Source organism: Phyllostomus discolor, chromosome 7, assembly GCF_004126475.2.
Source record: "Phyllostomus discolor isolate MPI-MPIP mPhyDis1 chromosome 7, mPhyDis1.pri.v3, whole genome shotgun sequence".
In the NCBI taxonomy this organism is placed as follows: domain Eukaryota; kingdom Metazoa; phylum Chordata; class Mammalia; order Chiroptera; family Phyllostomidae; genus Phyllostomus; species Phyllostomus discolor.
The window spans coordinates 2627328-2638594 of record NC_040909.2 but is presented as its reverse complement, the minus strand read 5'-3'; the positions used below and the strand labels follow the sequence as shown (position 1 = coordinate 2638594).

Below are 11267 nucleotides of genomic sequence, written 5' to 3'. Positions count from 1 at the left end.
CATTTGGGGCAGCTCCCGAGGCAGCCGTCGTGGCTGTTCCGGAACATTCGTGGATATTCAGTTCAGTGGGGAGGCAGAAACCGCCGAAATTCCCCTTGGTAACCTTATCCTTATATTACCGAAACCTTTTGCTGCAGGAAGCATTCGGCGAGCCAGGGGCTGAGTCAGAGCGATGATGGCTGTGGGCTGCCTGCCAGCTCTGGACGGTCCCTGCCGGAGCTGGGAGCCGGCCCTGTACCTCCGGCCGCAGGAACCGGTTTTTTTCCGTGAAATGGCACCTGCAGTGGTTTTGGGTGTGATGTCCCCCTCTAGTGGCCAGGTCGCTTCTTGCGGCTTTTGCACAGGGGATACCCGGAGATGAAGAGCCTTCAGTCCAGGGGCCCCGTGGGCTTGGGAAGGCTCCCGCGGGAGAAGGCGGCCCTAAAGGGTGGCAGCTCTGGTCTCTGGGTTCCTCAGGATCGGGTGGCGCCGGAGGACGTGCCCTGCAGAGGGGAGGAGAGGCCTGGGGGGCGATCTGGGCTCGTACTCCGATTACTTTCTGCCTCTCCACTGCCTTTGTTAGTGGTTATCATTAGTAACTGGCAAGCATCACTTCCAAACCTTTGTGTTTTTCAATTGTAAGAACAATAAAAGGCATAAGGTAAAACTAGAAGCTCTAAAATATACGCAGACTGTGCTTAGAAGCCCTGCATTCCGGGACTCGTGTCTGTTCCCAGATCCTTGCCAGCAGGTAACGACTCTCACCAGTTGGTGTGTCTTCCCAGGCTTTTTCCTGCTCCTGCGAGTTCGCAAACATATGTTCTAGCGTGTGTATGGATGCACAGTGCAGATTATGTGTACATGTATATGCAGGCACACAGGAACCATGGGAGAGAATACTATTTTTTTTTTAAAGATTTTTATTTATTTATTTTTAGAGAGGGAAGGGAGGGAGACAGAGAGAGAGAGAAACATCAATGTGCGGTTGCTAGGGGTTATGGCCTGCAACCCAGGCATGTGCCCTGGCTGGGAATGGAACCTGCGACACTTTGGTTCCCAGCCCGCGCTCAATCCACTGAGCTACACCAGCCAGGGCGAGAATACTATTTTCAAGCAGCCCAAGGAGCCGCCCGCGGGAGTCAGCAGGCGGCGGCAGTCACAGCGCCCCCTGGCGGCCCCGCCAGAGCCAGCGCTCCCTCGGCCCCACCACGGCCCGCGGGCACCTCCCAGGAGGGTGCTCACACCCACAGCTGGGGCCCCGGTTTCTGTAACTGTCGCCTGGAGTCACCTACAGATCGCCTGGTCTGGAGGCCGGTGGGTTAACGATTGCGGTCCCACAGGAATATACATATTGATATATATTATATATAATACATACATTAAAATATGTGTGTGTGTGTGTATATATATGCTCGAACTTTGAAAGCTGCTGCCCGAGCGCCTCGCTCCCAGTCTGGGCACACCTTCAGTGCGGGGGACCCACGCAGGATAAACCAGGCTGCTCCGACAGTCACAGAAGGGGGCGGAGCCAGGGCCACGGTGGACAGCAAGGAGTTTCTGCCCATGAGCTCTCCAGCAGGACCGGGGGAGGTGGCTGTCTCGCCCACCGGAAACACACCCAGGGTGGGGCGAGGCGAGGAAGGAGAGGACTGAGGTCCAAACAGAAGGACAAGGTAACTAACACCTTAGGAGAAAATCCTTAGTGAAACGGGCATGCGTAACTCACCCCATAAAGAGTTCAAAGTCACGGTCGTGCCGTGGCTCACCAGACTCGGGAGAGACAGAGGGACACGGTGAGAACTTCAGCGCAGAGAGAGAAAACGTAAGGAGGTGTCTGTCACACAGACGTCTCAGAGCTGAAGGACGCAGTGACAGGACTGAGACGCACTGGAGGGTCTGAGGACCAGACGAAGCTGCAGAGGGGACCGGCGACCCGGAAGACCGGGTGGTGGAGGGCCCCAGCTGAGCTGAGGAAAGAACGTCAGAAAGTGAGGGTAGCTCCAGGGCCCTGTCGGACAACATCGAAGGGATAATGTGGGTTATTTCCAGTTCTTATTGTTAAAAAATATTCCAATAAACCTGTGTGTACCTACTTGTATCTTTGCCAGCTTACGCAGAAATTTCTGTAGGATGAATTACTGGGAGTCCAACTGCTGTAGCAAAGCATATGGTCATTTTAATTTGCAGTGGGTACCGATAGCCCTCCAAAAGGCTGTACCAACATACACCCCCCCACCCACGGTGAATCGGCAGCTTTTCAATGTATTTATTTATTTTTAATTCTAAAACGAAGCTGAGAACCGCCATGGCAGCTCAGCACGGGGGAAATTCTTCCGCGGGATCCAGGAGTAGCAGCCAGGGGAGGTGAGTGGAGTGAGCCTTGGGCTACCGTCTGGACTGGGCCGGGAGCACTCCAGCCTTCTGTGACCGGAATACAGCGCTGGGGGGTGGGGTGCTGGGGGGGGGGGTCCCATCCCGACGGCACGTGACCGTGGGCTACAGAGGTGATTTGCTGTTCATGGAATCAGCCTTCCGGAGTCGACTGTTCCCCTCCCCGCCCCGCCCACAACCCGCAGTGGCCTGGAAGCCGCCTGTGATCACCACGTATTTTTGTCCTTGTGGTGGGGAGGCTCAGGAGCCCCGCCCCCCACCCCCACTCCCGCCTGACCTAAGAATTCTGACTGTTCCTATGTGTGGCTTGGTTGGGGATGCTTCTGACCTCATGTGCCCCCGAAGTTAAAAAAAATTATGGTAGTCCGAAGGTCAGGAGCCGAGTAAGGCTCAAATGAGGCCCGGGACCAGCTACCTCTCCAAGTCCCCCGTCACCCCGAGCACTGCGGCCTGTCGCCGCTGGGGGCTTTAGTGAGCGTCTCTGTGAAGGCGGGGGTGGGGGTGTGTGTTCTCCGCAGAAAGGGGAGGGGGCGGGGCTGTCGGGCTGTTCTGCCTGCAGACGTGGGTCCGTGGGGCTGCTCTCGAGAGTCCCCGTGTGTCTTGGGGGCCCCGTTCCCGTGGGGGCCGCTGCCGCTGCTGTGGCTCTATCTCCCGACTCCCTTTCGGGGCAGGAGGCGAGACGGAACGTAGGGGCGTGCCGCCCTGCGCACAGGCCTGCGGCGGACCCTCCCTTCACAGTCTGTGAGGACCCCTCCCCTCCAGCCAGCTGCCCCCGGGGGTCCCCGGATGAAGCACCCAAAGGCGACGCCAGCCAGATGAAACTAAGTAGCAGCCTTTGCTCTGTTGTACCTTTGCACAGCAGCAGCGGCACCAGGAGCTGGCCGAGTCCGGGAACACCTGAGCGACAGCGGGTCTCCTAGCGAGTTCTCCATAACTCTCGGCCCTGTGACCCGAGCCTCTGGCATGTGTGGGAACTGGGGGCCTGAAGCCCTCGGCTTGCAGCTCCCCGGGGACGTGTGGCCTTTGGGTTACCCTTGGCTCGTGCTTTCTCAGGTAGGACCATGGGTCTGCACCGGGAGCTTGGAGCTTGAGGACTTAGATGCCCCACAATGGCCGCAGGACTCTTATTAGAGTCGGGTTGGCTTTGTAGCAAGGGACACATTACCCCACTTACTGCCGTGTTTGTGCTCTGAGGGGTGCTGTTTATTAACGAGGGCCGCTGAGTCTTCTTAGAGAAAAGTGGGAGGAGCCTGTAACGTTCTGTGGCGGTGTGGCGGTGTGGGGGCGGGGACGGGCGGGGACAGGTGTGGATGGGCGTGGGCAGGGGTGGCGGCGGTAAGCGAGGTGTGTGATCGGCCCCCAAACCAGAGGCAGCGGGCGGAGGTAACACGAATCCCGAAGATGGAGCTTGAAAGCGCAGGGCCTCCTGGCGCTAGGGGCTAAGCACACTCAAGAAGCTATGAATTAATTTAACTTATTAAGTAACACTGCAGTGTGGGGCCCAATTATTTTAGCTTCCTAAGAGTCTAATAAACCTCTTGTAAGTAACTTGTTTTTGCGACAGCCTTGCTTTGAGAAAGGAGCTGAGAGGTGCCCACCCCTCCAGGAGGTGGGCGCGAAGACTCCATTCCTGCTGGGGCTGCGGCCGGCTGTGGGGTTTTCACGTCACTGACGCGGGGGGAAGTGAGGCTGTGCGGGGATCTGAAGTGCACAGTGAACACGTCACAGCCGCTTCCTCCCGTGACTCTCGGTTGTGCCTGGTGGGAGCGCCCAGGGCTTTCCAGGTGGAATCAGCCACGCCCTCCCCTGGTTCCTGTTTAGAGGCCGACGAGAACTGAGATGCGGCAGGAGCAGGAGCCGGGCAGAAGTCCAGCTATCAGCTTTATTCTGCAAAACTGGTCGGGAGGCAGGTGTGCGGCCACTGGGGGTTCCCTCGGGCCCTTCTTCTTTTTTTTAAAAGATTTTATTTATTTATTTTTAGAGAGGGAAGGGAGGGAGGGAGAGGAGAGAGAGGAGAGAGGAGAGAGAGAGAGAGAGGAGAGATGGAGAGAAACATCAATGTGCAGTTGCTGGGGGTCATGGCCCACAACCCAGGCATGTGCCCTGACTGGGAATCGAACCTGCGACACTTTGGTTCCCAGCCCACGCTCAATCCACTGAGTTACACCAGCCAGGTGGGTCCTTCTGACTGGGCGCTGGAGCGGGGAGCCGGCGTGCCAGTGGCACACACAGGGGTGGGGGGGTGCTGTTTCTCACCCGGGAGCCCAGAGGCATCAGCCCAGCACCGGCGGCGTGTCCCCCGGCACCTGGCACCCACACTCCTTCCGGTTTTGTTCATTTGTTCAGAGTGGCTTCCGTTTCCAAGGTGACCCCAGGCGTGGGGTGGGTGCTCAGCCCCAGCGGTCTTGTGGACATCGGGCAGCAGGAAGGAGGAGGGAAGGTCAGGGGAAGGTGGCCGCCTCACCATTTCTGCCTGCACCTCACCTTCTAGAAGGCAGCCGGCCGCATCTGACTAGGGAAAGTGCCCCAGTTTAGCGGGGCGGCCATGTGTCCAGGTGAAAGCTGAGAAGCCACTTGTGCCTGGGGAGAGAGGGTAAGCCGGGTGGCCTGTGGCCGCAGCCACATTCCCGGGCTGAGCTCACCAGCTGGGCAGAGGGGAGCAGCCAGACTGGCCTCCACATGGGCGGCGGGTGCCGGCCCAGAGTTCACCGGGAGGGAACCGCAGGGGCTGCCCCCCACATGCCGGCCTCCCCTTCACTCCCTCCTGCCCCCATCACCCCCTCCTGCCCTGGGGGCGTGCAGGAGCGTGTCTCCTGAGCTCTCCCTCCCGGACCCTCACCAGGCGGCTCCGCAGCGAGGTACAGAGAGCCGTCGTAGGGCAGGAAGGCCGAGCACACCCGGGAGCCGCAGTAACAAGGTTTCCTTAGTTTCCCGTCGTCGGGCCTTCCTCTGTCTTCGCCGTCCATTCGGTTAAGAAATCTTCCTGAATAGTCGAACGAGAGCTCTTCTTCCGGCAGAATGTCCTTGGCTGCAAAAAGTGCCAACCTTGGCACCATGGAGTCCACCCGGACAGGGACCATGAGCAGGTTGGGCTCGCAGGAGTGGTTCAGGAACCGGCCCGCGTTCCCGATGCGCGCGGGGTCCACAAACGTCTCCATCACCGGCCCGCTGCGCACGTGCTCCCGGACGGCGATGACGTAATTCGCATCGCGCGGCGTCTGCAGCCGAATTCTTCTCCGCGCTTCCGCGAGCCCCAGCACCTCGCCGGCGTACTCGCAGACGAAGCGGCCGCGGGGGACGGACTCCAGCGCGCGCAGCCCCCAGCCCTTGCGACGCGTCCGGAACACCTGCAGGCGCAGCTGCACGCCCCGCTGGACCACGCGGTTGGCGCAGCGCTCCGGGCAGGGGCACAGGGCGTTGCACTCGAAGACCGGCGGGGCGCGCCCCGCCGCCGAGCCCAGGGCTCTGAGGCGCGCGTCCGCGTCGTAGTTCTCCGCGCCACGGAGGCAGGAGCAGGAGCCGGGGACGCAGGGGCGGTGCAGGCAGAGGCACCCGGGGAAGGTGATCTCGGCGGGGTCCGCGTCCGCCCCGGGCCCCGCCACGTGCTCCGGAGTGTACTGCAAAACCGGAGACAGCGAGTCAGCGCGGCGGGCGGCGTCCCTCCGGACCCAACACGCAGTTTGGGGGTGGGGCGCGCTACTTCTTACCCCTACACGGGTAAAAACCGACCGAAGAACTAACAAACGCAGCAGATTAAAATACTGTCTGAAAACGTAACTCTCCAATTTAAAGATAACATTAATTTTAAGTTTTCAAATTCTGTGTTTCACTTCAGGTATGGGAAGAACAAGAAAAATAATTTTTTTTAAACCAGAAGCTGAACGCTTTGTAACCCATTTTTTTTCCCCTCAGCCTCGGATGTCAGGAACTCAGAGCTGAATCCGGGCTCTGGGTGCAGTTAGGTGTCTACCCTTGGCTTTCGGTCTTTTCCATCTCTCTCTAACACAGATGCATGTGTGCACATATGTGTATGCATACGTGCGTACATACGTGTAGATGTGTGTGTATGTATTTCTGTTGCGAGTCGCCTGGGGTCCTTTCTGGAGACAAGGAGGTCAAGATGAGAGAGAAATCAATGAAAAATGGCCTGGGGAGTGTCTTCCATTGATTTTTTTTGAAGTGACTTTTAAATCCAAAGACTATCTAAATTCTTCAATATTCTCTGATGTTTTAAAGCCTCTCTACAGTTGTGCTGGAATCTTCACAATGTTAAAAACAGGCCCTTGGCCAAGAAATCACGGACGGAGTTCCGAAGACTGTACTTGTGGCAGAGATGTTCATGGACACTTCAGTTTGCTGTAGAAGTGTCCGAGTAACGAAACCCTCTCAGTCAGTGAGGAAGGGAGACCATGGAAGTTTCTTGGTCTTTTAAGTGCACCTGCATTTTCACCATTTCACATTTACAAACGGTAACGGGGAAAGGAAAAAGCCCTAAGTCTCAGGTCTCTCCGGGAAGCCTGGGTCTCCGGGACTTCCCGGACCTGGGTGGCCCTCCGTCCTCAGCGCCAGGCCCCTCACACTGGCACCGTGGTAGCCCCCTCCTTCCGGTCTTCCGGATGCTCCGTCCAGGTTTCGTGTGTAAAACATCATGTGTCTCTGGCACGCTCCTCGAGCTCCCCAGACACTTCCTCTCTGCCTCACGGGCCGTGAAGCGGTGGTCAGAGTCCGCACACAAAGCCCACTCCAGTGGCTGGCCCCCAGGGCTCACCGTGCATCACGCGGGTGCTCCAAGAGCGGGGTGAAAAGCCGGGTCTGGAGTTCAACTCCCCAGGGTCAGATGTACTCAAACCAAAATCCCGGCCAGGAAACCCTATGGCGACCTTTCCGCCTCCCATCCTCCACCACCCGCCCAGCTCCGTGGGGGGGCGCCAGGTAGGCTGGCCCAGCCCGGACTACCCTTGTTCTCCCACAGACATGGCCTAGTGCTGGGACGTGCTGGGACTTTGGAAGAAGCTCTCAGAAACGTGCAAAAGGGGGCATTTTAAAATCGCCTTTAATATCGTCAGAACACAGGCTCTACTTTTTCCCGGGATGTGTCCAAGTGCGAGGTGGATCGCGAGAGAGTTGGGAGCAAAGCAAAATGCTCGGTGCACAGCCATGCGCTCGAAACCAGATCCTCGAAGATCTGGGTAGAGATTTCAGGTTTTCTGTCAGAAGACATAGGGATTTAGAAAAAAGAAATAAATAAACCACGGCCACCCAAGAAGCCAAAGTGGCGACAGGACACAGCACGTTGAAGAGCAAATGTGCCCCCTTGGCTGTTCCCACACACTGTTTCTCCTCCTCTGAACCCACCTGCACTTACGCGTGACCTTCAGGGTCCAAGTGGCACAGACTGCCGGGCTCTCTGGTTGTACTACACGCAGGGACCTTGACTTTTTTTTTTAGTTTTAAAGATTTTATGTATTTATTTTTAGAGAGGGAAGGGAGGGAGAAAGAGAGAGAGAGAGAGAGAGAGAGGGATCAATGTGCGGTTGCCGGGGGCCGTGGCCTACAACCCAGGCATGTGCCCTGACTGGGAATTGAACCTGCCACACATTTGGTTTGCAGCCTGCGCTCAATCCACTGAGCTACACCAGCCAGGGCGGGACCTTGACTTTTAAACACATCTGTGTCTCAAGGAAAGGCACTGGTCATGGGGCTCGGGGGGTGGCATGGTGAGGGGTCCTGGTTCCACAGCACTAGGCATGCAGCAGGTGACCCAGGAACTGTTTTCTCGTTGCTCAATTGAAGCTCTCGGTAACTTCTGGTCGGGGGTCTGACTTTGCTGAGTCACTCTCTGTCCAGACCCATGAATACGGAGTGCAACTCCGCAGCATCCTGAGCGGCAAGCCTGGCCTCTGTTTTGGATTTTAAGGAAGTGCCGTGAAAAGTCCCGATTCCTTTTTTGGTTGTTTGAAACACCAGCTCCGAGAAGTCTTTGTGCTTGGCCTCCAGCCCCATGGGTTTGTTTTTGCTCCGAGCAGCTATTAGGAGACCGTGCGCCAGCCAGATCATTCTTCTCCAGGCCAAGTTACGATCTTAAGGAGGATGTTTGAAGCTGGTTTCAGGAACCTGAAAAATGGCTAGATCCAACTCTTAGTTTGAGAAAATCAATTAGTTTTTCTCCTGCTCAGGTTTCAGTTCCCATGGCATTATGACATGCCTGTTTCCAATCTGAACGTTTGAATGTTCTTTTTTGCCTTTTCATGCAGTACTCAGAGGTAAACTAGACGCCAAGTTATTTTTAACCCTGAGTTTTCATGCCTGAATTCTTATGTGTACATGTGCCTGTGAAGGCAGGGTCTGGGGCAAGCAAGCTGTTCTGACCTTTATAAGACTGGTTTCTGTGCTCCATGAATATATGCAGGTAAACTACCTGAAGGCACTTTTAGGCTTGTCACTGAAATGCTTCAGTCATGCTCTGTCTTCTGGGTGAGACTATAAGTGGGAGGCAGGGATCTTGTCTCCTTTCTGTGACTCTCATTCTGCCCAGAGCTATGCTCAGAGTCAGGCGGCTGGAACCCTGTGGGGCTGAGGCCATCTCCTGATTCCCACTCATGCCCATCAGCGGCAGGTGTAAGGATCGATCACCAGGCTTGCTCCCCGCCCCCCCACCCAACTTGTTTATAGCAACGGGGTGCCTTCTGCCCTCTATTGCAAACTCAAGGGCAGGAACTGTGTGTCACCTTCTTATACGCCTAGCTTACCAGGTGCCTGGCCCCTCACGGGCACTCAGTTATCTGTTGAATGAAGAAAACATATTCATCCCTGTTTCTGACCAGGTGGCTGCAATGTTTGGTTATGAATAAGCTTTTAGGGATCGGTGTTTAATATGGTGCCAGCCAACCGTATCGTAACCGTAAGTGCCTAAAGTAGTTCGAGGGAAAACAACCAGTTTCTGCTATTGACATTCTGCTCTGCTCTTTGAAAACTGCCACCGAGTCTGCTGTCATTTGATCCTCAAGCACCTCTAGGAGGTAGGGAGGACAGACAGGGTTCTGCATTGATAATGGATGTGACAAGGGCTACACATTGTTACACTGTTTTCCTTTTGCAGATGAACAAACACAGGATCTGAAAACAGCCGAGAGGCTAAGCCCTGACCCCAGCCCTCCTACCGCCAGGCCCAGGGCTTTATCCACTCCAACATCCTGGCCTTTTAATGACTATTTTCTTTTTTGGCCATTGCTTATTCCTTAGGCAACGTGCAGGCCACGGTCAGAGGGGTGAGAGAGGCAGAAAGGGCTCAGAGGCAGTAGTAGTTGTGAATGTTTACTGACTGCTTTCAGCAAACCAGGAGCAGCATTTTCGTTGCAATGCTCCGAGCAACCTGGGAGAGACGCACCATTAGTTTAATCGTGCACGGGAGGGCGCTAAGGCTTCGCTGAGGCTAGTTCATTTCTGCCCAGGAACTCACAGTACCGGGCAGACTCAGCCAGCCAAGTCCGACTCCAGGGGCCAGGGCTTTAACCTCGACACTTGCCTGAGGTCCGCTAACAGGACCTCTGCCTCACCTTACTTATGACACCTGGGACTCAGTGAGTTTGGGGGGACAAAACAAGAACAGAAAGCCAGGTTCTCGGGCTCTTTCTGGGGGACCTCCTGACACCTCCGCTTCTGCCCTTCAGAGGGCAGCTGCCAGTCTGCGGGCAGGAAAGACGAATAGTCTCGGTAAGGTCACCGTGGAATGTTAACAGAAAAAGACCGAGACCTGTGCTTCTGAGAGCTATTCCTGCCCGCAAACTGCTGCGCGACGGGGTAAAAAAGTCATGAAGTTCGGAGAAAACCTGCTGCAAGAGAGCCGTCCCCAAAAGTGCGACCACCTGGGGCTGCACGCCAAGCCGGTGCGGCCGTCTAGCCCCGCCCCCTACCTTCAGGGCCCCACTCCCACCCCAGTGGCTGCGCGCGCAGCACCGGGGCCGTCGAGCCCCGCCCCAAGGAGAAGGATGGGTTCCACGCGCGCGTGGCCCTCTGGGAGGCCGAGCCCCGCCCCCTACCTGGAAGGGCTCTGGCACCGCCCCCGGGGGCCACACGCTCACAGGCACGTTCTCCAGGCCGCAGGCGATGTCCAGGGGCTCCGTGGGGGCTTCAGGCTCCTCCTCAGGCGCTGCCATCCCGCAAAGCTGCTCCGCCCCGGCACGGAGCGCCTGCGCCGAAAGGCGCGGGAGCCTCGCGGAGCCTGCTGGGAGTCGTGGTCCCGCAGCCCCACTGCCTCATGGGATTTGTAGTTCTCTGTCACAAGTAGCTCGTGAAATCAAGCTCTCCCTTGGTTTTGAGCCAAATGCACAACAAATAATACCAAACCGTTAAGGCACGGCCGAAGCTTTAGGGACACAAAATGAAGCGCTTGAGATTGTCCCGTGAGCCTCAGGGCTGGCTTCAGAGGCGAGGTCCTGGGTCCGGGTGGCGGAGGACCGCGAGGTTTCACGTGGGCGGGGTGGGCGCGCCCGGCGGAGAGGACGGCACCCCGGGGCGCCCGAACACCCGGAGCCGGCGACGCGGTTGGGCGACGCGCGCCAGGGCTCGCGCTCCAGCGGCGGGACGGCCGGGTCGGACTCCTCCCGCAACGAGGAGTGCACGCCCCGCCGCCCCGCCCCAGGCGGTGCCGCGGAGTCCCGGAGTCGCGGAGTCGCGGAGTCGCGGAGTCGCGGGATCCCCGGCCAGTGTCGGGCCACCCAGAGCGCCGCCCCGCGGCCCCGCCGCTGCGCCCGGAAGCCGCTCTCCCCGCAGCGCCCAGGGCCCCTTCCTCCGCCCCGCGCCGCAGGCTCCCCGCGGTGCGTTGGGCAGCTCCCGGCCGGACCCTTGCTCACCTCCGGCCGCCCCAGTGACCGCCCCCGCTGCCTCGGACCCTGTCG

At 57.8% G+C, this 11267-nt stretch overlaps 1 protein-coding gene across 1 annotated transcript; it reads right to left on the bottom strand.

Moving 5' to 3' along the window:
- Positions 1–4857: 4857 nt before the first annotated feature.
- On the bottom strand, positions 4858–10903 carry LOC114501828 (histone-lysine N-methyltransferase SETMAR). Its single transcript, XM_036031501.1, has 3 exons — positions 10410–10903; positions 5148–5987; positions 4858–4950 (listed from the first exon to the last, which is right to left on the bottom strand). Exons 1-3 carry the CDS (start codon positions 10524–10526, stop codon positions 4858–4860), a joined length of 1050 nt encoding a protein of 349 aa, XP_035887394.1. The 5' UTR covers positions 10527–10903.
- Positions 10904–11267: the final 364 nt, after the last annotated feature.

Coding starts and splice junctions, on each gene's coding strand:
- LOC114501828 (XM_036031501.1), bottom strand. CDS start 10,526: ATGGCAGCGCCTGAGGAGGAGCCTGAAGCCCCCACGGAGCCCCTGGAC. Junction 5,988..10,409: donor CGGTGCCAGAGCCCTTCCAG/GTAGGGGGCGGG, acceptor CCGGTTTTGCAG/TACACTCCGGAGCACGTGGC. Junction 4,951..5,147: donor CGCCCCCAGGGCAGGAGGGG/GTGATGGGGGCA, acceptor CTCTCTCCCCAG/GCACAAGTGGCTTCTCAGCT.